The sequence below is a fragment of the Erinaceus europaeus genome, chromosome 16 (assembly GCF_950295315.1).
Source record: "Erinaceus europaeus chromosome 16, mEriEur2.1, whole genome shotgun sequence".
In the NCBI taxonomy this organism is placed as follows: domain Eukaryota; kingdom Metazoa; phylum Chordata; class Mammalia; order Eulipotyphla; family Erinaceidae; genus Erinaceus; species Erinaceus europaeus.
Window position 1 is genome coordinate 57,842,395 of NC_080177.1, and position 27,843 is coordinate 57,870,237.

The 27,843-nt window shown below is 45.4% G+C and overlaps 1 protein-coding gene and 4 non-coding genes across 5 annotated transcripts; 1 reads left to right on the forward strand and 4 right to left on the reverse strand.

Moving 5' to 3' along the window:
* Positions 1–3,868: 3,868 nt before the first annotated feature.
* On the forward strand, positions 3,869–4,032 carry LOC132533670 (U1 spliceosomal RNA). Its single transcript, XR_009545520.1, has one exon. It is a non-coding gene; the product is annotated as a U1 spliceosomal RNA (small nuclear RNA).
* A 9,520-nt stretch (positions 4,033–13,552) lies between these two features.
* LOC132533671 (U1 spliceosomal RNA) lies at positions 13,553–13,716 on the reverse strand. Its single transcript, XR_009545521.1, has one exon. It is a non-coding gene; the product is annotated as a U1 spliceosomal RNA (small nuclear RNA).
* A 2,468-nt stretch (positions 13,717–16,184) lies between these two features.
* On the reverse strand, positions 16,185–23,259 carry LOC132533383 (large ribosomal subunit protein eL39-like). Its single transcript, XM_060174191.1, has 2 exons — positions 23,052–23,259; positions 16,185–16,195 (listed from the first exon to the last, which is right to left on the reverse strand). The coding sequence occupies exons 1-2, from the start codon at positions 23,227–23,229 to the stop codon at positions 16,185–16,187; spliced, it is 189 nt and encodes a 62-aa protein (XP_060030174.1). The 5' UTR covers positions 23,230–23,259.
* Positions 16,415–16,578, reverse strand: LOC132533672 (U1 spliceosomal RNA). The gene has a single exon (XR_009545522.1). It is a non-coding gene; the product is annotated as a U1 spliceosomal RNA (small nuclear RNA).
* Positions 23,260–26,926: 3,667 nt separating the features above from the next.
* LOC132533673 (U1 spliceosomal RNA) lies at positions 26,927–27,090 on the reverse strand. The gene has a single exon (XR_009545523.1). It is a non-coding gene; the product is annotated as a U1 spliceosomal RNA (small nuclear RNA).
* Between the last annotated feature and the right edge of the window lie 753 nt (positions 27,091–27,843).

Genomic DNA, 27,843 nt, shown 5'->3' on the forward strand with positions numbered 1-27,843 from the left:
GACTGGCATAAAGGAACCGGTTCAGGCCCCTGGCTCCTCTGTCTTCCCCTCCTCTCTCCATTTCTCTCTGTCTTATCCAACAACAACGATATCAATAACAACAACAATAAAACAAGGGCAACAAAAGGGTATATAAATAAATAAATAAATATTAAAAAGTAAGTAAATAAAGAAAAAAAGTGGGGTAGGTCATGGTGCACCTGGTTAAGTGTACACATTACAGTGTGAAAGGATGCAGGTATAAGCAACTGGTCCTCGTGTGTAGGAGGAAATCTTCCTGAGAAGTGAAGATGAGTCTGAGAAGATAGTGAAGTCTATGTATAGGAAACCTATAGCCAACATCATACTCAATGGTGAAAAACTGGAAGCATTTCCCCTCATATCAGGTACTAGACAAGGCTGCCCACTGTCACCATTACTATTCAACATAGTGTTGGAAGTTCTTGCCATAGCAATCAGGCAAGAGCAAGGAATTAAAGGGATACAGATTGGAAGAGAAGAAGTCAAACTCTCCCTATTTGCAGATGACATGATAGTATACATAGAAAAAAACTAAAGAATCCAACAAGAAGCTTTTGGAAATCATCAGGAAATACAGTAAGGTGTCAGGCTACAAATTTAACATTCAAAAGTCAGTGGCATTCCTCTATGCAAACACTAAGAAGAACATGAAATCCAGAAATCAATTCCTTTTTACTATAGCAACAAGAACAATAAAATATCTAGGAATAAACCTAACCAAACAAGTGCAAGACTTGTATACTGAAACTTATAAGTCATGACTCAAGGAAATAGAAAAAGACACAAAGAAGTGGAAAGATATTCCATGTTTGTTGTTTTTGACAGGCTGGCTTCAGGGGCGGGTAACAGATGACCTGGGACTCATGGCTGGGTTGTATGCAGTATCTCTTTATTCATGCAGGACGCAGCGCAATCTAAGCCGAGCTAAGCTAAACTAAAAACTACAATCTTGTCCTTATAAATATACTAACCCAGTAGGGTGGGAAAAGGATGTGACGCAGAGAGGGTGGAGAGAAAAGTGACTGGTGAAAATCAGGGTATGACAAGGAGAGGGGGCGGAGCAGGCAAGAATTCTACCACTAAACCACCAATGTCCTGGAGGGAGTGTGGTGCTTGTTAACAGTGGTTATGTAAATAGAATGAAGTGGTTATGTAAATAGAATAGTGTTAAGCAGGGGGGATTAAACTAATGAAACAGAAGGGGTTTTTAGAAGCATACCAACAATTCCCCCTTTCTTTTTAACTAATGGCCATAGTATCAGGATTGTGGGGTGAACAGAAACCTATATCATACAGGCGTTTTCAAAAGAACTGGCATAAGACATGGAAAACAAAATAGGCGAGCAGCAATAACCAGTGTGATGCCAAGGGGAATGTTTCTTGCCTCAAAGGGCAAGGCCTAGCAGGCGAAAGGGCATTTCTTGCCTCTGAGAGCGCTTCATGCCTCTGGGGGCATCTTTTGCCTCAAAGGGCGTTTCCTGCCTCTGTGGGCATAACCTAATTAAGAGGGGGAGTTTTCTACCTCTGGGGACAGAGCCTGCAGGCAAGGGGACATGGTCTATAAAGTCTCAAGGCAATTGGCTGAAGTTAGTCTTTGAGAAACACAGCAGCGTGTACCAGTAAGTCCGATGGAGGTGTCAGTCCAAAGTAGATGACCATGGAGGAAAATGCCAAGGGATGAAACGCTGCATGTCTGTCTCGATGGGGAATGTCAGCCACCAGAATTCTGCTTTTCTGTAGAGAGTGGTCTTTGGAGTCTGTGAATCTGTTTCTTCAGGTCGTGTCAGGTCACATCATTGGTTTCTGGGGGTGTGTTGTAGTCATTCCATCTTGTGGGCAATGTCAGAGAACAGGATCCAAATGGATTTCCAGGAATTCCATTTGAGTAGATGCTTTTTCATGTGAAGGCTTGACAGCTGAAATTCACTTACTTGTCAAACAAAACTTGTAGCAGATTAGAAGTTTACTATAATTGATAACTCCATTATAATTGGAAGTCCTTTCTAGTATGATTTTAAGGTTGTTTAAACAGTTTAAACTCAATAAAATGTGGAAAGGTAAACAGAAGAATCAAGGTTAAAAGCCTCAGGCATGAGAATAATTAACATAATCATTGCACTATCTGCCCCGCCCATAACTCATACCATTTCAGGATTAAACGTTTCAGATTTATGCCAAGACAAAAAAGAAATCAAAGGAGGGAAAAAACAATTTTTTGGATTGTTTCTGGATGTCTCTAGAAATCATGGCTGTGTCCAGCATTTTTTTTTTAAGTCAATGTCAAACAAAATTTAGTAATTTAAATCACTCTCTTACGAAACAGATCTCACCAAGTAGTATCATGAGTCCCCGGAGGGCGTCCTAGTCCAAAAAGCTCTTCAAAATTCCATTTAGGGTGCTTCTGACTGTTCATGCTGTATTGCTATGGCAAGAACTTCCAACACTATGTTGAATAGTAATGGTGACAGTGGGCAGCCTTGTCTAGTACCTGATATGAGGGGAAATGCTTCCAGTTTTTCACCATTGAGTATGATGTTGGCTATAGGTTTCCTATACATAGACTTCACTATCTTCTCAGACTCATCTTCACTTCTCAGGAAGATTTCCTCCTACACACGAGGACCAGTTGCTTATACCTGCATCCTTTCACACTGTAATGTGTACACTTAACCAGGTGCACCATGACCTACCCCACTTTTTTTCTTTATTTACTTACTTTTTAATATTTATTTATTTATTTATATACCCTTTTGTTGCCCTTGTTTTATTGTTGTTGTTATTGATATCGTTGTTGTTGGATAAGACAGAGAGAAATGGAGAGAGGAGGGGAAGACAGAGGAGCCAGGGGCCTGAACCGGTTCCTTTATGCCAGTCCTTGGACTTTGCGCCACCTGCGCTTAACCGCCCAACTCCCCCCACTTTTTTTCTTATAAAGATTTATTTAGACTTCCAGAGCAGGGCTACGGAGCAGCAGCAGCTGTATTTCTCTCCTATCCTCTCCTCTCCTGGGTCAACTAGGAATACCAAAGGAGATCACTTGGGATGCTACAAGGCAGGACTGGAAAGACTTCAGGAACCCACTGAAATACTGGTAAGTGCAAACATGTGTGGCTCATGGACAGAGAGGAGCCTAAGGATAGATGAAGTGGCTGGTAACCTGCAGCCGTGCTTCACCACTTATGAAGCTTTTTCCCTGCAGATGAGGACCAAGGGCTTGAGCCTGGGTCCTTGCACACAGGATCTTTAAAATAGATCTTTAAAATAGAAAATCAATTTGAAAAAGAGGAAAGGACACAAGTTGTTCAAACAGCTGTTGTCGATGACAACTGGTGAGGCAGATGCTGTCAGTGTGCGTTCGGTTTCTCGGTGCTTTTTCCCTCCCTCCTCCAGTAACAGTGCATTGAGATTATTCAGTGAGGAGGAAGCAGCAGCAGTCCTGAATCTACTGCTGGGGAGCAGGACAGGCACTCAGTTGCCGGCTTGCAGTAGCCCGGAGGCCGCACCAGGGGCGGCGCGCTGGGAGGCTTTGCTATCAGCGCGCCGGTGTGGGCCGAGGCAGAAAGGCTGGAGCACCCGGTTGTCGGGGGTTGGGGGTGGGGGGGGAGGCGCGTCCTTATGCAGATGAAGGCGCGCAGAGGAGGCTGGTCCAGCTCCACGGGGGTAGGGGGCGGTGTGGTGCGTGCACGTGGAGACGGGAGCATCCCCCGGGCGACAAAGGCCTCCTACGCAGAGTGTGTGGGGAGCGGGCACTGGTGGGGAGGAGGGTGAGACGGTGGCTGAGCAAAGTGAGCGTTTGTTGAGAGTGAGGCGGCGGTGCTGTGGTGTTTGCGGGCGGGCTGTGCAACTCATACTTACCTGGCAGGGGAGATACCATGATCACGAAGGTGGTTTTCCCAGGGCGAGGCTTATCCATTGCACTCCGGATGTGCTGACCCCTGCGATTTCCCCAAATGTGGGAAACTCGACTGCATAATTTGTGGTAGTGGGGGACTGCGTTCGCGCTCTCCCCTGATAAGCTTGTTCTCAAAGAAAAGAGAATCCGTCTTCAATCCAGGGAAGTCTGGCCGGCATCCTGATGACACCTGGTGACTGAAAAGAGAGTTAACATACAAAGCCAAACAAATTTTTTATTTTTTTTTTCTCTCCCCCTGTTTTCCCCTCCTTTTTCTTTTTATTTATTTATTTATTTTTATTTAAGAAAGGATTAATTAACAAAACCATAGGGTAGGAAGGTACAATTCCACACAATTCCCACCACCCAATCTCCATATCCCACCCCCTCCCCCGATAGCTTTCCCATTCTCTATCCCTCTGGGAGCATGGACCCAGGGTCATTGTGGGTTGCAGAAGGTAGAAGGTCTCGCTTCTGTAATTGCTTCCTCGCTGAACATGGGCGTTGACTGGTCGGTCCTCCCAGTCTGCCTCTCTCTTTCCCTAGTAGGATGGGTCTCTGGGGAAGCTGAGCTCCAGGACACATTGGTGGTGTCTTCAATCCAGGGAAGTCTGGCCGGCATCCTGATGACACCTGGAACCTGGTGACTGAAAAGAGAGTTAACATACAAAGCCAAACAAATTGTTGAGCAATCATGGACCCAAAGCTTGGAAAAGTGGAGAGGAAGTATTAGGGAGGTACTCACTGCTAACTCTAGTATACTTCTGCTTTCTTACTTTGGTGCCATACTCCAAACTCAGTCAATTTCTGCTTTGCGTTTCTACTTCTTTTTTTTTTTTTTTTTTTTTTTACATGCATAACATTCCCCAGATTCCCATTTAGCAATACAACCCCCACTATTTCATTCATCATTTTTCATGGACCTGTATTCTCCCCACCCACCCACCCACCCCAGAGTCTTTTACTTTGGTGTAATACTCCAGACTTCCCTGGATTGAAGACACCACCAATGTGTCCTGGAGCTCAGCTTCCCCAGAGACCCATCCTACTAGGGAAAGAGAGAGGCAGACTGGGAGTATGGACCGACCAGTCAACGCCCATGTTCAGCGAAGAAGCAATTACAGAAGCGAGACCTTCTACCTTCTGCAACCCACAATGACCCTGGGTCCATGCTCCCAGAGGGATAGAGAATGGGAAAGCTATCGGGGGAGGGGGTGGGATATGGAGATTGGGCGGTGGGAATTGTGTGGAGTTGTACCCCTCCTACCCTATGGTTTTGTTAATTAATCCTTTCTTAAATTAAAAAAAAAATTTTTTGAAAAAAAAAATTTGAAAAAAAAAAAAAGAGAATCCGTTTCTGCATCGTGCTTTGTGCTGGGCTCTAGCACAAGGACTGTTAGCGTGTTGAGCTGTAATGTCGATAGCTTGGCGACTTTAGAAGCAGCTGGGAGCGGCTGAGTGTGTTTTAGAGGCTCTCAGCTGTGAAATTGAAGAGATTTCAGGACAGACAGAGACATGTAGGTACCATACCATACCATACCATACCATACCATACCATACCATACCATACCATACCATACCATACCATACCACCAATATGGGTTAGTCCACTTGCTACAACCCGCTGCAGAAGCACTGTTTCTGGCATGGGTTTGGCTTCCCACTACGCATACAGTGAAGGCCAGGCTGCCATAAGGCTCTCCTCAAACATTAAAGTTTCCTTTTCTTCCCCCCGTCCCTATTTATTATTGGATATGGACAGAGAGAAATTCAGAGTGAGAGAGGACGGCCTGCATCCCTGCTTCAGCACTTGTGAAGCATTCCCCCCCCTGCAGTGTGGGGACCAGGGGCTTGAACCTGGATCTTTGCACACTGTCATGGGTGTGCTTAACCAGTTGCACCACCGCCTGGCCCCATCAACTCTTGTCCTCTAAAGGACTTAGGGTCAGCAATCACGACGCTGGCTCTCATGGCCTACAGGAATAGTCCCAAGGAATACACAAGAGGTTCGCTCTGCCATATATTTTAAGACCAGGGACAGGGGCTGCCTCCTGCTGTGTGGTGGCTTGAGTTTGGCACTGAAAAGCTAGAGGACCTGACTGATTCCCTGCATCACACTTGTCAAGGGATGCTCTGGTTCTCTCTCCTTGTTCCTGATCCTGTGTTTAACAGCAATAATGATAATGACTAAATAGAGGCCAGCATGCCAGCAAGGGCCTTTCCTTCACTGATGATACTGCGTTTCACCATGCTGAGTATCTGTCTATTATCGAGGTCTCCCAAGTTCACTGACTCAGGGATGGTCATTGATCACTCAGGGATGGTCATTGATCACCACCCTCCTACACCTGTTCCTATCTGTCTGTTAGGACTCTCCTCAGCCTGCGGCCCCCTCATTGTATTCACTTTGCGATGGGAAAAACAAAGGTCTCAGTAAGTCCCAGGCAAGCTCATCTCCAGCCCTGGCTGGTGATGAGGGGCTGCAGGGCTTCTGGCGTGGGCTGTACTCATTCTCAAGGTCTCAGTCCTCATGCAGTCTGGAAGGAGGTTTCCACAGATCGCTCAGTGTCCAGCAGCCACTCCTTTCTAACAGAAGCTGCTTTTGTCCAGAGTTCCCACACGCTCAGCTAAAACAGGCCATTTTCTGGGCAGCTAGAGGTGGCCACACAGCACAGCTCTGTCCAGTGAGGCATAGTAAGTAGCTGGGAGGACAGCTCCCTGGGAATACAAAGGTCAAGCCTCTCACTTCAATTCAGTGTAGTCCTGGAAGTCCTCACCATCGCAATCAGGCAAGAAAGAGATCTTACAGGAATTCAGATGGGAAAGGATGGAGTTAAATTATCATTATTGGTAGATGATATATGCTGTTATACCTTGAGGACCCCCAGAAACTGTCCAAAAAAGAAAAAAATCATCCATACATTCAGTAAAGTAGCAGGTTACAAAATCTATACCCACATGTATCTGTGGCATTTCTTTCTTTCTTTTTTAACATTTTTAAATTATTTATTTATTTATTATTGGATCAGAGACAGAAATTGAGAGGGGAGGGGAAGAGAGACAGAGAGAGAGACAGAGAGAGAGAGAGAGAGAGAGAGAGAAAGGAGACAGAGTAAACAGCTGCAGTCCTGCTTCACCACTCGTGAAGCTTTCCCCCTGCGGGTGGGGACAAGGGCCTTGAACCCATGTCCTTGCACACTGTAATGTGTGCGCTTAATCTTGTGCACCGCTACCTGGCCCCTCTGTGACATTTTCTTTATATATATTAAAAAAAAAAGATGGGCTAGAAGAAAGGGAACTCAAGGACTCAAGGAAGCAATCCCATTTACAGTTAAATCCCAAAAGATAAAATACCTAGGAGTAAATCTAACAAAGGAGGTGAAGGACCCTTTCAATGAAAACTATCAGACATTGTTAAAAGAAAGAGAGGATGATGCAAAGAAATGGAAGCACATGGGGTGGGGGTAGATAGCATTATGGTTATACAGAGACTCCAGTGCCTGAGGCTCCAAAATCCCAGGTTCCCTCCCCTGCACCACCCTAAACCACAGCTGAGCAGTGCTCTGGTAAAAACAAAAAGCAACAAACAAAATACCCCTGTTCCTGGGTTGTGGGTTGGAAGAATAAATATCCTTAAAATGGCAATCCTGCCCAAAGCCATCATAGATTCAATGCAATCCCTATTAAAATCCCAATGACATATTTCAAGGAAATTCAACAATTTACCCAAAATATTCCCTATCTATCTCTTTATATATATTCCTTTTTGTTGCCCTTTTTTTAAAAAATCTTGTTGTAGTTATTATTGTTATTGATGCTGTCGTCAGATGGGACAGAAAGAAATGGAGAGAAGAGGGGAAGACAGAGAGAGGGGGGAGAGAAAGACACCTGCAGACCTGCTTCACCACCTGTGAATCGACCCCCCCCCCTGCAGGTGGGGAGCCGGGGGCTCGAACTGGGATCCTTAGGCCGGTCCTTGCACTTTGCGCCACATGCGCTTTAGCCCACTGCGCTACCTACAGATTCCCCTCAAAATATTCATATGGAACTAAAACAAACACGAATAGCAAAAGCTCTCCTGAGGAAAAAGAACAATGGAGAGAGGCATCACAATTCCTGACTTCAGGGCAGAGGATAGATAGCATAATGGTTATGCAAAGAGTCTCTCATGCCTGAGGCTCCAAATTCCTAGGTTCAATCAATCCCGTGCACCACCATAAGGCAGAGCTGAGCACTGCTCTGGTAAAAAAAGAAAAAAAAAAAAAAATCCTGACTTCAGTTTATATTACAAAGCAATCGTAGGTAAAACAGTGTGATAATTGGAACAAAAATGAACACATGGACCAATGGAACAGGATAGAGAGCCCAGAACGAAACCCACACATGTACAGGCTCATTGCATACAGTAAAGGGGCTAACACCGCTCATGGGGATAAGAAAGTTTCTCTAACAATTGGTGTTGGCATGTATCCATAAGTTGGGGGTAAGCCATATATATATATATATATATATATATATATATATATATATATATATATATATATAATTTCTATACTTATATATAATATATATTATATATGTTTACACACATATATATATATATAATCTTAAAGTGAAAGTGTGCATAGTCTACAGTGACTCAGTAAGTGCAGCAATCAAGTAGAAAGACCTAAAAAAGACACCATAAGGTACTTAATCAAATATTTTCTACTTAAACCTAGATACCCTCTTCACCTGCTCTCTATGCCACTTCCCTCAATTACTCTCAGTCTAACCGTGTCAGATACAGTAAGGACTAGAAAAGCTGGATAAGGGCAAGAGACTAGCAAACTTTTTTTTTTAAATTTATTTCTTTATTGGGGAATTAATGTTTTACATTCAACAGTAAATACAATAGTTTGTACATGCATAACATTCCCCAGATTCCCATTTAACAATACAACCCCCACTATGTCATTTATCATCCTTCATGGACCTGTATTCTCCCCACCCCAGAGTCTTTTACTTTGGTGCAGTAACGCCAATTCCATTTCAGGTTCTACTTGTGTTTTCTTTTCTGATCTTGTTTTTCAACTTCAGCTTGAGAGTGAGATCATCCCATATTCATCCTTCTGTTTCTTTTTTTTTTATATATTTTTTTATTTAAGAAAGGATTAATTAACAAAACCATAGGGTAGGAGGGGGTACAACTCCACACAATTCCCACCGCCCAATCTCCATATCCCACCCCTCCCCCGATAGCTTTCCCATTCTCTATCCCTCTGGGAGCATGGACCCAGGGTCATTGTGGGTTGCAGAAGGTAGAAGGTCTGGCTTCTGTAATTGTTTCCCCGCTGAACATGGGCGTTGACTGGTCGGTCCATACTCCCAGTCTGCCTCTCTCTTTCCCTAGTAGGGTGGGTCTCTGGGGAAGCTGAGCTCCAGGACATATTGGTGGGGTCTTCAATCCAGGGAAATCTGGCCGGCATCCTGATGACACCTGGAACCTGGTGACTGAAAAGAGAGTTAACATACAAAGCCAAACAAATTGTTGAGCAATCATGGACCCAAAGCTTGGAAAAGTGGAGAGGAAGTATTAGGGAGGTACTCACTGCAAACTCTAGTGTACTTCTGCTTTCTTACTTTGGTGCCATACTCCAAACTCAGTCAATTTCTGCTTTGCGTTTCTACTTCTTCTTCTTCTTTTTTTTTTTTTTTTACATGCATAACATTCCCCAGATTCCCATTTAACAATACAACCCCCACTATTTCATTCATCATTTTTCATGGACCTGTATTCTCCCCACCCACCCACCCACCCCAGAGTCTTTTACTTTGGTGTAATACTCCAATTCCATTTCAGGTTCGACTTGTGTTTTCTTTTCTTTCTTTTTTTTTTTTATAATTCTTTTATTTATTTATTTATTTATTTATTTTTATTTAAGAAAGGATTAATTAACAAAACCATAGGGTAGGAGGGGTACAACTCCACACAATTCCCACCACCCAATCTCCATATCCCACCCCCTCCCCCGATAGCTTTCCCATTCTCTATCCCTCTGGGAGCATGGACCCAGGGTCATTGAGGGTTGCAGAAGGTAGAAGGTCTCGCTTCTGTAATTGCTTCCTCGCTGAACATGGGTGTTGACTGGTCGGTCCATACTCCCAGTCTGCCTCTCTCTTTCCCTAGTAGGATGGGTCTCTGGGGAAGCTGAGCTCCAGGACACATTGGTGGTGTCTTCAATCCAGGGAAGTCTGGCCGGCATCCTGATGACACCTGGAACCTGGTGACTGAAAAGAGAGTTAACATACAAAGCCAAACAAATTGTTGAGCAATCATGGACCCAAAGCTTGGAAAAGTGGAGAGGAAGTATTAGGGAGGTACTCACTGCTAACTCTAGTATACTTCTGCTTTCTTACTTTGGTGCCATACTCCAAACTCAGTCAATTTCTGCTTTGCGTTTCTACTTCTTTTTTTTTTTTTTTTTTACATGCATAACATTCCCCAGATTCCCATTTAGCAATACAACCCCCACTATTTCATTCATCATTTTTCATGGACCTGTATTCTCCCCACCCACCCACCCACCCACCCCAGAGTCTTTTACTTTGGTGTAATACTCCAATTCCATTTCAGGTTCGACTTGTGTTTTCTTTTCTAATCTTGTTTTTCAACTTCGGCCTGAGAGTGAGATCATCCCGTATTCATCCTTCTGTTTCTGACTTATTTCACTCAACATGATTTTTTCAAGGTCCATCCAAGACCAGCTGAAAATGGTGAAGTCACCATTTTGTACAGCTGAGTTAGTATTCCATTGTGTATATGGACCACAACTTGCTCAGCAACTCATCTGTTGTTGGACACCTGGGTTGCTTCCAGGTTTTGGCTATTACAAATTGTGCTGCCAAGAACATATGTGTACACAGATCTTTTTTGGATGGATGTGTTGGGTTCCTTAGGATATATCCCCAGGAGAGGAATTGCAGGGTCATAGGGTAGGTCCATTTCTAGCCTTCGGAGAGTTCTCCAGACTGTTCTCCACAGAGGTTGGACCAATTGACATTCCCACCAGCAGTGCAGGAGGGTTCCTTTGACCCCACACCCTCTCCAGCATTTGCTGCTATTACCTTTTCTGATGTATGACATTCTCACAGGAATGAAGTGATATCTCATTGTTGTCTTTATTTGCATTTCTCTGACAATCAGAGACTTGGAGCATTTTTTTTTTTTTCATGTGTTTCTCGGCCTTTTGGATCTCTTCTGTGGTGAATATTCTGTCCAAGTCTTCCCCCCATTTTTGGATGGGGTTATTTGTTGTCTTGTTGTTGAGTCTGACAAGCTCTTTATATATGTTGGTTATTAAACTCTTATCTGATGTATGGCATGTAAAGATCTTCTCCCATTCTGTGAGGGGTCTCTTGGTTTGGGTAGTGGTTTCTTTTGCTGTGAAGAAGCTTTTTAATTTGATGTAGTCCCATAGGTTTATACTTGCCTTGAGACTAGCAAACTTTAATAATGGCCCTGGTAGTGATGGCCACCAGGCCACTCCATCATCGGGGCCCCTAGTCAGGTAATCCTTGGATCCTCACATAGAGATCGGGCCTAGACCTCTAGCAGATTGCTCTCTCCATCACTGGGGCATATCCATCAGGAACAACATCATAAAAGCCCGTATGGCTCTACAGGACATTGCCCTCAATATATAACAACAGTGGTAGAAAGGGTTTCACTCATATGTGAAATATAGTGAATTTAGTATACGACTGAAAAAAAAAAAAAGTCAACCACGGTACTGTACATTGGAGTCTTATAATAATCACGTAACCGACTATGAACAACAAAGGTTATACAGAGCAAAAAGAGGAAAAACCTCACAGCCAACAAACAGTGTAGGTGCAGACTGAATTGAGGTGTAGAGAGGCAGAAACGGTCCTGTACATTGGAGCCTTATAATAATCACGTAACCGACTATGAACAACAAAGGTTATACAGAGCAAAAAGAGGAAAAACCTCACAGCCAACAAACTGTAGGTGCAGACTGAATTGAGGTGTAGAGAGGCAAGAACGGCAGGAAAAACATGAATGATATGTAACAGTCACTTCTTCACGTATTTCTCATCTTACAGAGAAATTCCTATCACCCGCCCAGGCTGGTTTCCGCCCAGGAAGATCTACCTGCGAACAAGCCCTGGCCCTCTCAACTTACATTGAAAATGGATTCCAGAAGAATTTAAAGACGGGTGCTGTCTTTGTTGATCTCACAGCAGCCTATGACACGGTCTGGCACCGTGGTCTCCTAGTCAAGATCTCAAGATGCCTGCCTCCATGGGTGGCCAACACTATATCGTTTCTTCTCCAAAACAGAAGATTCCGGGTGCATCTGGGTGACAAGTCTAGCAGATGGAGACTTGTCTCAAGTGGCCTCCCCCAGGGCTCTGTTCTGGCTCCTACGCTATTTAATATTTACATCAATGACCTCCCAGAAACTTCTTCAAGGAAGTTCATCTACGCCGATGACATCTGCTGTGCAACTCAGGCATCCAAGTTCGACATCCTCGAGGAAACACTCACGAAAGACATGTCTCTGATATCTGATTACTGTAAAAAATGGCGACTAATCCCTAGCACTGCAAAAACGGTATCATCTGTTTTCCATCTACACCATGCCTTGCTTGGCCTCACGTGAGCTTAATGTGCAGCTTGGCGATACGAGAATCCGGCATGAAGCCCAGCCAGTCTATCTTGGCGTTACTCTCGATCACACTCTGTCATTTCACAAACATCTCATAAAAACTGCAGCAAAGGTGGGCGCGAGGAATCACATCATTGCAAGACTGGCCAGCTCCTCATGGGGCGCGAGCGCTTCCACACTGCGATCATCATCTCTGGCATTACGCTATTCCACTGCAGAATACTGTGCCCCAGTATGGTTCCGTAGCCCCCATGTCCACTTGGTCGATTCCAAATTATATTCCTGCATGAGGATAATTTCTGGAACCATCCGTTCCACCCCAGTTCCATGGCTGCCAGTTCTTCGCAACATCGCCCCGCCAGATATTCGTCGGGATGCGGCATCATCTAAGTTCATTTCCCACGTCTACGCTCGACCGGACCTGCCAATATACGCGGATATCTTTGCCCACCCTGCCCAACGCTTGACGTCTCGTCACCCAATCTGGTCCCCTACGCCTACACTGAACTTCTCTGTTCCAGTCTCTTGGAAACAGAGTTGGCAGTCAGCTGAGGTAAAGAACAAACACCTCATCACAGACCCCTGCAAGCAAGCGTCAACCTGGCTTTGACCTAGCACGTTATGATTGGGCCCTCCTCAATCGCTATGGAACAGGCCATGGCCGGTGTGCCGCTATGTTCCATGGCTGGGGAGCCAGAGACGACCCGAACTGGCCCTGCGGCTCCAGACAGACTATGACCCACATAGTCAACGACTGCCACCTGTCCAGATTCAAAGGAGGTCTCGAAACTTTACATCAGGCTCAACCTGATGCTGTTGACTGGCTAACGCTAGAAGAAGGGCAAACGCTAGAAGAAGAAGTCACTTCTTGCCTGCTCAGACATTGTAAAGCCAACCACCAACGCTGGAAATGTGCACCACTAACAGAAGAACTTAAAAGACACCCTGTCTTTGTGAACTAGTTAAACAGGGGAGAGCGCGAACGCAGTCCCCCACTACCACAAATTATGCAGTCGAGTTTCCCACATTTGGGGAAATCGCAGGGGTCAGCACATCCGGAGTGCAATGGATAAGCCTCGCCCTGGGAAAACCACCTTCGTGATCATGGTATCTCCCCTGCCAGGTAAGTATGAGTTGCGCAGCCCGCCCGCAAACACCACAGCACCGCCGCCTCACTCTCAACAAACGCTCACTTTGCTCAGCCACCCACCGTCTTCACCCTCCTCCCCACAAGTACCCACTCCCCACACACTCTTCCTGCTGGGATCCCACCCACGCTGATTCCTCTCTCTCCCCACGTGCCCACCCTGCACTCCCGAGATTAGCCCGACCAGCCTCCTCTGCGGCGCCCTCGTCTGCCTAGACCCCGCCTTTCAGATGACGCTGTGGTGTCCCAGTTCCTCCATCGTCACTCACCCATTCTCCTCCTCACTGATCTCCTTATGGAATCTCTTCCACTGTCAACCCCCGGGTTTCTAGTATCACTAGAACCTGGGCACGTTCACGGCTCCGTCGCAAGGGGCGACCAGTTATTGAGGACCCTGGGGGTTACATGAGGACTCTCCAATTGTGACATTATTATTATTATCATCTCTATTTATTGGACAGAGATAGCCAGAAATCAAGAGATAAGGGCGAGATAGAGAGGGGGGCAGAAAGAGAGACACCTGCAGCACTGCTTCACCACTTGCAAAGCTTTCCCCCTGCAGCTGTGGGACTGGGAGCTTGAACCTGAGTCCTTGAGCATTGTAACCGGTGTGCCACCACCCAGCCCCTTTTCCCCCTTCTCTAGCAAGGCTTCCCTAAGATTTCATTCCGGCAGGATTCCTCTACCCAGGGCAGTCTTGTTGTTACAGGTTGAAAGAAGGGACAGTCTTTGAGGTTGGAAATAGACAGTACTGAATTCCCAAGGATCGGGTCCTGAGTGGGATGCATTGGATCGACCTTCTCGTGGTGCATCCCGTGAGTACCCATTCATTGGGGAAACTGAGGATCCTTCCTAGCCGACTGAATCCACATGGATCCCAGTCACTTTCAAAGCCAGCAACAAGCAGCTCCTGACAGCTTTCAACCTGACGCTGTTGACTGGCTACAGAAGAAGGGCAAACGCTAGAAGAAGAAGAAGGTCCTGAGTTTGATTTGATCTCAACATCACCTGTACCAGAGTGATATTCTGCTTTCCTCTTTTTCTCTCTCATTAGTGAATAAATATGAAAATAAACAAACATGACCTGGGAGGCTGTACATTGGACTCGAGCATGAAGTCCTGACTTGGACAATGGCATTTACTAGAGTGATGCTCTGGTTCCCTGCCCCCCCCTTAATGAATAAATAAATCCTTAATATAGATGATATATAGTTATGTATTATGATACATCATAGATATATGATATATATCTATGATATATATATATATAGATATATATATCTATATAGATATATATCTATATAGATATATAGATATATCATAGTTATATAAATCATGTTATATAACTATGATATATCTAATTTTTAATAATATCCCCTTTTGTTGCCCCTGGTATTTTATTGTTGTAGTTATTATTGTTGTGGTGGTTGTTGGATAGGACAGGGAGAAATGGAGTAGGAAGGGAAGACAAGAGTGAGGGAGAGAAATACCTGCACACCTGCTTCACCGCTTGTGAAGCGACTCCCCTGCAGGTGGGGAGCTGGGGGCTCAAACTGGGAACCTTACGCCGGTCCTTGAGCTTTGTGCCACCTGCGCTTAACCCGCTGCGCTATCTTCCGACTCCCGTATCTATTTTTTCCCCCCTTTGGCCTCCAGGGTTATTGCTGGGGCTCAGTGCCTACACCGTGAATCCACTGCTCCTGGAGGCCATCCCCCCACCCCCTCTTGTTGCCCTTGTTGTCGTAGCCTTGCTGTGGTTATTATTGTTGTTGATGATGTCATTCTTTGTTGGATAGGACAGAGAGAAATGGAGAGAGAAGGGGAAGACAGAGAGGGGGAGAGAAAGAGAGACACCTGCAGACCTGCTTCACCGCCTGTGAAGCGACTCCCTTGCAGGTGGGGAGCCGGGGGCTCCAACCCGGATCCTTACGCCGGTCCTTGTGCTTTGTGCCATGTGCGCTTAACCCTCTGCGGTACCTCCCGACACCCCCCCCCATATCTAATTTTTTTTTTTTTTTTTTTAAGGGAGAGAGCTAATGTAGGTAGTGACATGGCGTTGCTGCCCTGTCACTCTTGAAGCCTCGCCGGCCCCCTTAGCCCCTCCTCAGCTCCTCCTCCCAGCACCCGCTGACATAATTGGAGGTGAAAGCAAGTGCCTATCATTTGGCTTTGTTATTTGCGGAGCCCTCAGGCCTGTGCTTTTTCACATTAGGTTCTGCTGCTTGCGGGCAACCTAGAATCACTTGTGTTCTGTGCACATGGCAAACCTCTCTCCAGGTGACTATTAGCAGTGACCACTTTACTAAGTAAGGCCCACAGTGCACAGTATTCCAGTGGGCAATATGCCAGTCTCCCCGCTTCATATATGTTTAATCTCTTGACTCCATCACAATGGTAAAGAGAGAGGGGAAACCAAAACATCCCTTAATGGGATAGTTAAGTTGCAAGGAGTTTAGTTTCGATCTGTAAATCAGGAAGCGGAATTACACCTTTGTAAGACTTTCAACAATGTTTTTACAGTTGCCATAAAAAGCAAAGCAAACTTAGAAAAATTCTTGCTGCAGAACCACAGGGGAGCTGTGTTTCTTATAGGTAGTAAAATGTAATAAGCCGCCTTGCGCTGTATTTCACAGTAGAGCCTATGCAAACGAAAAACTTTTTCTCCCTTTGACCAACAGTCCCCAGGGGAGAGCGCGAACGCAGTCCCCCACTACCACAAATTATGCAGTCGAGTTTCCCACATTTGGGGAAATCGCAGGGGTCAGCACATCCGGAGTGCAATGGATAAGCCTCGCCCTGGGAAAACCACCTTCGTGATCATGGTATCTCCCCTGCCAGGTAAGTATGAGTTGCGCAGCCCGCCCGCAAACACCACAGCACCGCCGCCTCACTCTCAACAAACGCTCACTTTGCTCAGCCACCCACCGTCTTCACCCTCCTCCCCACCAGTGCCCGCTCCCCACACACTCTTCCTGCTGGGATCCCACTCACGCCGATTCCTCTCTCTCCCCACGTGTCCACCCTGCACCCCCGAGATTAGCCCGACCAGCCTCCTCTGCGGCGCTGTCATCTGCATACGCCCCGCCTCCAGGACGTCATCGTGTTTCTCTTGTCCAGGTCTCAGTCTCTCTGGAGCACTAAGCCTAAATCTCACTACTCATCCCTAAGTGTCCCAAGCGGCGCAGAGCGGTTGGTTTTGAGGCGATGCAGCGAGGAGTCTGAACGGATCAGATGTTTTGGGGCGCCTGAGTCTAGCCCTCTACACCGCAGAGCAGTGGTTTGACTTTGAGGTCATCTTCTCGGGAAGTGGAAAATAGCCCACTTTTCACTCATTTCGTCGGACGTTATTACGGTGGGGTCCCCTTCCCCTTATTCATTTTTTCATTTTTCGTCTCTGTGGCTCCACCAATCCAGGCCAACAATCCTGCAGCTTCCTCCCGCGCAGTGTGGACGGGGCTGGAACTAGGGTCCTGCCAAGCTAAAGCAGGTGCACTGTTATCCAGGTGAGGTATCCCGCAAGCCACACCTCCCATCTCCCATCTCCCTTAGTCTAAACTTCCCGCAGCCAGCATAACAATCGGTTAAGTGTGAAGATCACAGTGAGCTTCAAAAGCCTCATCCACACACGAGCTGGCTCAACGTATTCCACAAATGTTATCATGAAGAAAGAAAGAAAGAAAGAAAGAAAGAAAGAAAGAAAGAAAGAAAGAAAGAAAGAAAGAAAGAAAGAAAGAAAGAAGAAGAAGAAGGAAGGAAGGAAGGAAGAGCAAAGCCAAACAACATTCAAGATTCTAACCTAGAAGAATATCGGGGCAAATTAGAACTTCATTTACTGCTCAAGTTGTGCAGTGGTGTGGAGTTTAGCATCTAGTGTCGGTAAACCAAGTATTATATAAAAAAAATACTTGAAGTGCAGAGTGATAAGCATAAAGGCTTTGCAAAAGGCTTTCTGCCTGCATCTCCGAAGTCACAGCTTTAATCACCACCACCACCACACACAGTGGTGAGTATTTCTGTGGTAATAAATAAATGATACAATACTTGGGCATATTTGTAGCAATGCCATGCTTTATTGTCTGTCCATTTGTGCTGTCTTAAATCTGTGTTTTCACATGGCTGTTTCTTTAATCTGGCTTGGGGCCTCATGTGTGTGTAATACCACCTCTCCCAGGCCAACTTTCTCTACATACTATAGACAATGGTCTCATCAAAGTGTCAGCCCCACCCCGAGATTCATGCCTATTTTTAAGAGATCTGCCTGGAGAAAGTAGGGTGGTGTTCAAGTACATATTTGCAGGAGACAAAGGAACAGGACAGTGCCGGACAGGGGCAGAATATATGTATATATTATGATGTCTCCCCAGCCCTGCAGGGGCAGAAATTAGCAATGCCAGTTGTTCAAGAGTTTGGAACTCCTGCAGGTAAGTAAGTCCCTGGGATCCTCTGAACTTCCAAACAAGTGGTCCTGGTTTTGATCCCTGGCACTGCCTAAGCTAGAGTTGATGCTCTGGCCTCTCTTATTCTATTATCTATCTATCTATCTATCTATCTATCTATCTATCTAATCTATCTATCTATCTATCTATCTATCTATCTATGGCAGGAGAGAGAGAGATGGGGAGAGAGAAAGACAAGAGCCTGCAGCACTGCTTCATCACTCCGGAAGCTTCTCCCCTGCACGTGGGGGTTGGGAACTTGAACCTGGGTCCTTGTGCATGGTCATGTGTGTGTGCTCAAGCAATTGCGCCATCAGGCAGCCCCTAGATGGTTAATGATTAATTGAGGCTGAGCCTGCAGTTTTAGCTGACAAGGCAGTGGTGGAAGACTGAAAAGGGAATCTAAAAATTTAGATCAATTTTTATTTTTACACATTTTCTGGTGTGTGTGTGTGTGTGTGTGTGTGTGTGTGTGTGTGTGTGTGTGTGTTGGCACATTTGTTTAAGTACACATTGTTATGCCTGGGGTTTTAGGTCCTGTTCCCTCAGAGAGGAGGCCAGAGTCACATGCAAAAACAAGAGCCTTTACTGAAACAAGCTGAAGCCTGGGCTACAAGCACTTTCCCAACAGTGGCTTGTGAGCTCCGAAGAGACACAGACAGATTCTTTTTATACACTTGGGGGGGGTGTGGTGGGGGGGAGTCACTTAAAGTTCAGACCTGTTTGTCAGGGAATTTTGACCACAGTCCCTGGCAGTTTTTGTCGGTTAAACAAATTTTGGGTTTCGGGGCTATCATGACCTCCGTCTACAGAACAACTGCTGATAAGTAAAAACGTTGAGACTAGTTTTTCAAGGGTCAAGTGTAGCTGCACTGCAGCTGTTGGATTATGCGGTTTTACTTGGCTGCCTTAGACAATATGGAGTAACAGTGGCCCTCACACACATGTCGCAAGTCTCAAGGACCCAGGTTTGATCCCCTGGTCCCGCACCTGCAGGGAGAATGCTTTAAGAGTGGTGAAGCAGGGATGCAGGTGTCTGTCTGTCTCTTTTCTTCTCTTAAAAAAAATTCTTTTATTATCTTTATTTTTATTGGACAGAGACAGCCAGAAATTGAGAGGAATGGGGATATAGGGATGTTGTAAATGAACTTAAAAAGGGGGTTGGGGCTGCTTGCGGCGTGTACAAGGACTCACAGCCGGGAGCTGGGAACTGGTTTAAACAATACAAGGTTTATCAGGGTGAAACAGGTAAAAGGCAAAATAAGCACTTACCATCAAAGGTTAAGAGTACGCCAGGTCCATATGGTCTAAATATAGTTATCAAAGGTTTAGTCCCACAAGATAAACAATTACTAGATCTGGTAAAGGTTGCTCATGGCTGTAGAGGAGTCTAAAAGTTTACCGGCTAGCAGAGTCACACATGTTCAGTTCCCAGGAGCAGTAGACACGGCGGATGGATGCTTGGAGCACCTCTGCTGAGGTGCTTCTGACCAGGAGAAGAAGCCACAGCCAAAGAGAGCTCATGTGCTTGCTCACAGTCCCTTGCTTTTATACATTCCCTTCTCTGAAGCACCTCCTCAGGGTGAGGGCATTTGTATGCCAATAGTCCCAAACTCCTGCTGGGGTCGCCACATAGGGAGAGAGACAGAGAGACACCACTTGTGACGCTTTCCCTCTGCAGTGGGGACTGGGGGCTTGAACCCAGCACCATGCACACTGTAACATGTGTGCTTAGGTGTGCCACCACCCATCCCCTTCTTCTTCTCTATCTCCCTCTCTCTCTTGATTTCTGGCTGTATCTATCTAATAAACGACTTTTTCTTCCTTTATTATTATTAATGTTGTTATTTTGATTTTATTTTGCTCTGGCTCATGGTGAGGTGGGGGAATTGAACCTGGAACTTTGGAGCCTCAGGCATTAGAGTGTCTTTGCATAACCATTATATTATCTATCACACTCCCCCCTTTTTTCAGTATTTATTTATTTATTTATTTCCTGTTTGTTGCCCTTGTTGTTTTTATTGTTGTTGATGTCGTCGTTGTTGGATAGGACAGAGAGAAATGGAGAGGGGAGGGGAAGACAGAGAGGGGGAGAGAAAGACAGACACCTGCACACCTGCTTCACCGCCTGTGAAGCGACTCCCCGGCAAGTGGGGAGCTGGGGGCTCGAACTGGGATCCTTAGGCCTGTCCTAGTGCTTTGTGCCACATGCGCTTAACCCACTGCACTACCACCCGACTCCCCCCCTTCTTTAAAAAAGATTTTATTTATTATTTATTTATTTATTTATTTATATTTTTATTTATTTATCTGTTAACCAGAGCACTGCTTAGCTCTGGCTTATGGTGGTGCAGGGGATTGAACCTGGGACTCTGGAGACTCAGGCATGAGAGTCTGTTTGCATAACCATTATGCTATCTACCCACCGCCCATTATTTATTAATGAGAAAGATAGGAGGAGAGAGAAAGAACCAGACATCACTCTGGTACATGTGCTGCCGGGATCAAACTCAGGTCCTCATGCTTGAGAGTCCAAAACTTTACCACTGTGCCACCTCCCGGAGGCCCCCCCCCTTTTTTTTTTTTTTTTTTTTTACCAGAGCAATGTTCAGCTCTGGCTAATGGTGGTGCGGGGACTGAACCTGGGACTTTGGAGCCTCAGGTATGAGAGTATGTTTGCATAACCAATATGCTACCTAGCCTCCAACTGTCTGCCTGCCTGCCTGCCTGCCTGCCTTCCTTCCTTCCTTTCTTCCCCTTCCTTCCTCCCTTCCTTTCTTCCTTTCCAGAGACAGAGAGCTCAAATGAAATCAGTGCACTGAAGCTTCCTTTAGTGCAGTGGGAGTCAGTCTAGACCCTGAGTCTTGCACATGACAGAGTAACACACCATCCAGATGACCTATGCTGCCCCTTTCCTTCCCTCCTTCTTCCATTTCTTCTTCTTCTTCTTTTTTTGATACTTTTTATTTCCCTTGTTGTTTTAGTTATTATTATTGTTGTTATTGATGTCCTTGTTGTTGGATAGGACAGAGAGAAATGGAGAGAGGAGGGGAAGACAGAGAGAAGGAGAGAAAGATAGACACCTGCAGTCCTGTTTCAATACTTGTGAAGTGACTCCCCTGCAGGTGAGGAGCCCGGAGCTTGAACCGGGATCCTTAAGCTGGTCCTTGAGCTTTGTGCCACATGCGCTTATCCCTCTGCACTAAAGCCCGTCTCCCCCTCCATTTCTTTTTACTGTGTGTGTGTGTGTGTGTGTGTGTGTGTGTGTGTGTGTGTGTGTGTGTATTTACAATTGTATTTGAGCAGATTTGGCTCCTCTTCATGGTTGTTTTTCTTTTTTTTTTTTTTACTGCTCCAGGCTGTTTCCTTTAGATAGACACAGATAGATAGACAGCGGGACCCCCCAGCACCTGAGCTTTCTCTTGTGCTACAGCACTTCCTATGTGGTGTCAGGAATTGAATGTGGGCTATGTGTGTGGCAGGCAGGACCTACTTGATATCTCTCTGGTCAGATAGATACAGAAAGTGAGAGGGGAGGGGGAGTAGAGAGGAAGAGAGACAGAGACACACCTGCAGCCCTGCTTCACCACTCATGAAGCTTTCCCCCTGCAGGTGGGGAAAAAGGGGCTTGAAGCTGGGTCCTTGCACATTGTAATGTGAGTGCTTAGCCAGGTGTGCCACCACCTGCCCCCACCCCCGTGTTTTTGTTTGTTTGTTTTGCCTTCAGGGTTATTGCTGGGGCTCAGTGCCTATGTCATGAATCCACTGCTCCTGGAGGCCATTTTTTTTTTTTTCCATTTTTGTTGCCCTTGTCCTTGTTGTTGTTGTTATTGTTATTTTTGCTATTGCTGTTGTTGGATAGGACAGAGAGAAATAGAGAGAGGAGGTGAAGACAGAGAGGGGGAGAGAAAGATAGACACCTGCAGACCTGCTTCAGTGCCTGTGAAGTGACCCCCCCCCCCCCCCCCCGCAGGTGGGTCTCAAACTGGGATCCTTATGCTGGTCCTTGTATTTCATGCCATGTGAGCTTAACCCACTGCTCTACCGCCCACCCCACCTTTTAAATTTTTTTTAGGTAAGGGTGAAACATGGAGCAGCTTTGATATGGGGGAGTGGACAGTACTGGATTCTCAAGCATGAGGTCCTGAGTGTGATTTGATCCAACATCACTTGTACCAGAGTGATATTCCACTTTCTCTTTAATTAGTAAATAAATAAATTTACTTCATTTAGTTTTTTTTTTTTAAGATTTTATTTATTTATGAGAAAGATAGTAGGAGGAGAGAGAAAGAACCAGACATCACTCTGGCACATGTGCTGCCAGGGGTCGAACTTGGGACCTCATGCTTGAAAGTCCAAAACGTTACCATTGTGCCACTTCCCGGACCACTAATTATTATTTTTTTTCAAATAGCTCACATATTTATTGTTCTTGAGTCAGGTAACAGGAAGAGCTACAAGGCCGAGTGGGGTCCTAATCAAGTGTGCAAGACAACAGTGCTTCACTCAAAATACTAGCAGTCTATTCCAGCATAAACATGTGTGCATCCTAGAGGAATCTTTTTTTTTTAAAAGAAGTATTAATTTATTCCCTTTTGTTGCCCTTGTTTTTTTTTTAAATTAATTTCTTTATTGGGGACCGTTGTTTTTTATTGTTGTAGTTATTATTATTGTTGTTATTGATGTTGTCATTGTTGGATAGGACAGAGAGAAATGGAGAGAGGAGGGGAAGACAGAGAGGAGGAGAGAAAGAGAGACACCTGCAGACCTGCTTCAGCGGTTGTGAAGCGACTCCCCTGCAGGTGGGGAGCTGGGGGCTCCAACCGGGATCCTTATGCCGGTCCTTGCGCTTCACACCAAGTGCACTTAACCTGTCGCGCTACCGCCCGACTCCCAGAGAAATCTTTGTAGACCCAGCTTTGTTCTTCTCCAGTGTCCTCTCTTGGAGTTGTACCTGATTTTATTACCAGTTTTCATCCAAATCCACTGAGGAACAGGGCGGTTCTGCTTTTGCTTCTTAGCCAGGAAGCGCTTGATTCTGAAAGTCTTGTGGGAAGACATGGCAAGGTCAAGTCAGCCCGCCACCACGATGGTGGAAAAAAGGAGAGAAAAAGCAATAAATAAATTTATAAACAAAGAAACAAACATGTCCTGGGATACTGTACACTGAATGAAACATTGGACTCTTGAGCATGTAGTCCTGAGTTGGATTCTGGCATCAAATGTGCTAGAGTCATGCTCTGGTGTTGTCCCTCCACTCCACTCACTAATGAATAAATACATCCTTACAAAAAGAAATACCTTGGGGAGAATACAGATCCAAGAAGGATGACAGAGGACCTAATGGGGGTTGTATTGTTATAATGGAAAACTGGGAGATGTTATGCATGTATAAACTATTGTATTTACTGTTGAATGTAAAACATTAATTCCCCAATAAAGAAATTAAAGAGAGAAAAAACAAACAAACAAACAAAAAGAAATACCTATAACATTTGGGGAGAAAAGACATTGTTTTCTGAGGGGCCAGGCAGTAGCAAACATGGGAAAACTTATGTATCACAGTGCACAAGGCTCCATGTTCAAGCTCCTGATCCTCACCCGCAAGGGGGAAGCTTCACAAGTGGTGAAAGAATGTTGTGGGAGTGTGTTTTTCTCTCTCTCTCTCTCTCTCTCTCCATTCCTTCTCAACTTCTCTGTCTCTACCAAAAATAAATGAATAAATGAACTAAAGTAAATAAATAAATAAAATTCTAAAAAGAGGAAAAAAAATACATCTTTTTTTTTTTTTTTTTAGAGGTAGGGAGTGAGCAGACTTTTTTTTTTTTTGTATCTCTGTCTAACCCTCTATTAAATTTAAAAAAGGCTGCTGGGAGCTGTAGCGTCATCATGCAAGCACTGAACCCCAGGAATAACCTGGTGGTAAAAAAAAAAAAAAAAGGAGGAGGGAGGATAAGGAGGAGGAGGAGGAGGAGGAGGAGGAGGAGGAGGAGGGCAATGATGATGACAAAGTGGAAAGAGGAGGAAAAGGGAAGAAGGAGAAGGAAGAGATAAATTAGTTCTCCTCCCCACAGGAAGCCAAAGAATTAGGAGAGTGGTTTAAGTACAAACTGGCCAAGTGTTGGCCACTTAACCTCTTTCAGACTGACACAACCAATGATAACACTATTAATAAGAGCCATTTTATAGATAAGAAAATTGAGACTCAATTGTACAAAGTTTGTTAAATCTGTGGGAGTGAGCAGACTTTTAAAGCTACTCCCATGCAGTTGAGTAGTTGGGTGGAGTAATCTTTCTACTTGGGTTCATCTGATTTATTCTTAATTTTAATTTTGTCATTTCCTTCACTTCACTGCTCTGAATTGACTTTATGTATTTTAATTTAAAAAAATTATTTTTATTTGATAGAGACAGCCAGATATTGAGAGGGAAGGGGGTGACAGAGAGGGAGGGGGACAGAGAGATACCTGCAACACTGCTTCACCACTTGCAAAGCTTCCCCCTGCAGGTGGGGACCAAGGCCTCAAACCTCAGTCCTTGTGCTTTGTAATATGTGTGCTATCCAGCCCCTGAATTGACTTTAATTATTTATTTTGAGAGAGAGATAGAGAGTGGTGTATTGCACCAATGTAAAAGACTCTGGGGTGGGTGGGGGTGGGGAGAGTACAGGTCCAAAATGGATGACAGAGGATCTGGTGGGGGTTGAATTGTCATGTGGAAAAGTGAGAAATGTTATGCATGTACAAACTATTGTATTTACTGTTGAATGTAAAACATTAATCCCCCAAGAAAGAAATTTAAGAAAATTAAAAGAGAGAGAGAGAGAGAGAGACAGACAGACAGACCAGACAGAGATATACAGAGAAAAAGCCAAAGCTGAGCAGTGCTCTGGCACTGCTCAGCTCTGGCTTATGGTGGTGTTAGGGATTGAACCTGGGACCTCAGAATTTCAAGCATTAGAGTCTTTTGCATAACCATTATGCTGCCTTTCCTGCGCAGAATCAACTTTTATCACATAGAAAGAGAGAGCCAGAGGGAAAGACACCACAGCACCAAATCTTCCTCCAATGAAGTGTGGGCTGGAACTTGGGTCACACACATAGCAAAGCAGGCACACTATACAGGTGAGCTATCTCGCCACCCCATGGAGTCATCTACACAGGGGGGAAAAAAAAGGCACACAGAAGTATCAATGAAACAGAAATATGAATGCCATCATTTTATCATGAGTTGCACAAAAAAAACTGTTTTAATCTTTCCTAATTTACATTAGTCATTTAAACTTGCTGTCTCACAGTCCCAAATTTCTTTTTTTTTTTAAATTTTTTAAAAAAACTTGTTATTGGATAGAGACAGGGAGAAATTGAGAGAAGGGGGAGATAGAGAGGAAGAGAGAGAGAGAGAGAAGCCTGCAGACCTGCTTCACCGCCTGTGAAGTGATTCCCCTGCAGGTGGGGAGCCAGGGGCTCAAACCGGGATCCTAACAGGTCCTTGCGCTTTGCGCCACGTGCACTTAACCCACTGCGCTACCGCCCAACTCCCTTAGTCTCAAATTTCTCTCTGCAGTTAGAATGAGGGCCACAGGGCAGCACGGTGGACTGCAAGAGCTTACACCTAACATGCAGAACCAAGAAGGAGAGTCTCCAGTTGATAGCTGCATTCCCCCTCCAAGCCTCCACTGACATTCCCTGGACGTGAGACATAATGAAGGCAGTGGTCATCAGGTTTTGTTTTTTGCAGAGTCCTCAAGTCTGTGCCTTTTCGAAATTCAGACAGATGGAGAGTGTGACAGAAGGCATTTACTCTTCGGTGGGCCCACAGCACCTGTTGGCTGGAACTCAGACCTGACTTTGCACATGGCAAGCCTCTCCATGTGGTTATTAGCAGCAATAAACTTTTAAGACGTGCATTGTACAGTGTTAAAGTGGAAGGTAGGCCATCCACTTGCATATTATATAGATTTCTTGTTATGTTTCTTAAAGAGCCACCAAACTATGAAGGAGGTTGGAAAGGGAGAGATCATTTCAGTACTGTTATATCCTTATCGGTAACAAAACAAGCTAATAAAAGAATGTACATTTGGGGGTTGGGCGCACTGCGGGTTAAGAGCACATGGCAGGAAGTGCAAGGACCTGCATAAGGATGGAAGGACCTGCATGAAGATCCAGGTTCGAGCCCCCAGCTCTTCACCTTCAGAGGTATAGCTTCAGGAGTTGTGAAACGTCTTCAGGTATTTACCTTTCTCTCCCTTTCCTTTCTACTTTTCTCTGTCCTAGCCAACAAAAATGACATAAGCAACCATAGTAAACCACAGCGCCAATAAAAGAGCAAGGGCAACGGTAGGACAGTTAGTTTATGGTACAAGCGATACTACGGTAAGGGAAATAAGATGTAAGCTTTCACATGTAACAAGATCTAACATGAATAGGCTAAAATTTGCTAGGAAGAGCGCAGCGCGGTCAACCTAGGATCACTTGCGTTCTGTGCACATGGCAAGTCTCTAGGTGATACTTACGCGAGGCCCACAGTACATAAGTTTTCCAGTGGGCTGTATGTCAATTTAATGTGACAAGCAAGGACTTTAGTTGGCAGCTGTATGTTAAAGACAGAAAACATCTTGTAAAACTTCATAAATGACTTGTTAGGAAAACACAGCATCTAACCTCATAAAGCAAGGTTAGAAAAGCTTACACCTTACAGAGTTTTGGGACCTGTAGCTATATTTAAGAGCTCCTCTACTATTTGACAGGTAACATATCAGGGGAGAGCGCGAACGCAGTCCCCCACTACCACAAATTATGCAGTCGAGTTTCCCACATTTGGGGAAATCGCAGGGGTCAGCACATCCGGAGTGCAATGGATAAGCCTCGCCCTGGGAAAACCACCTTCGTGATCATGGTATCTCCCCTGCCAGGTAAGTATGGGTTGCGCAGCCCGCCCGCAAACACCACAGCACCGCCGCCTCACTCTCAACAAACGCTCACTTTGCTCAGCCACCTTCTCACCCTCCTCCCCACCAGTGCCCGCTCCTCACGCACTCTGCGTAGGAGGCCTTTGCCTCCCCGGGGAAGCTCCCGTCTCCACGTGCACACACCACACCGCCCCCTACCCCCGTGGAGCTGGACCAGCCTCCTCTGCGCGCCCTCATCTGCCTAGACCCCGCCTTTCAGATGACGCTATGGTGTCCCATTTCCTACATCGTCACTATCTCCATCCTCACTCTTCCGCATATAGTCACTTCATTGTCAACAGGTGTCTAGGCTACCACTGGCACCTGGGACATGTCCGCGTCCTGGTGGAGAAAGGTTCCTAATTGCTGAGGACCCTGGGGGTTGCATCCGGACTATGGGATTATGACACTTTGTTTAGTTTTTGTTTTTTTGCACCAAGCTTTTCCCAGGGGCTTCATTCTGGCACGATTCCTCTATCCCAACCCCACCTCACACAGGTTTTTTTTTTTTTTTTTTTTTTCCTTAATTCGGTATTATCTTTATTTATTTATTGGGTAAGTGTAGCCAGAAATCAAGAGGGAAGAGGGTGATGAAGAGGGAGAGAGACAGAGAGACACTTCTTCTCTCCTGCACGTGGAGGTTGGGAACTTGAACCTGGGTCCTTGTGCATGGTCATGTGTGTGTGCTCAAGCAATTGTGCCATCAGGCAGCCCCTAGACGGTTC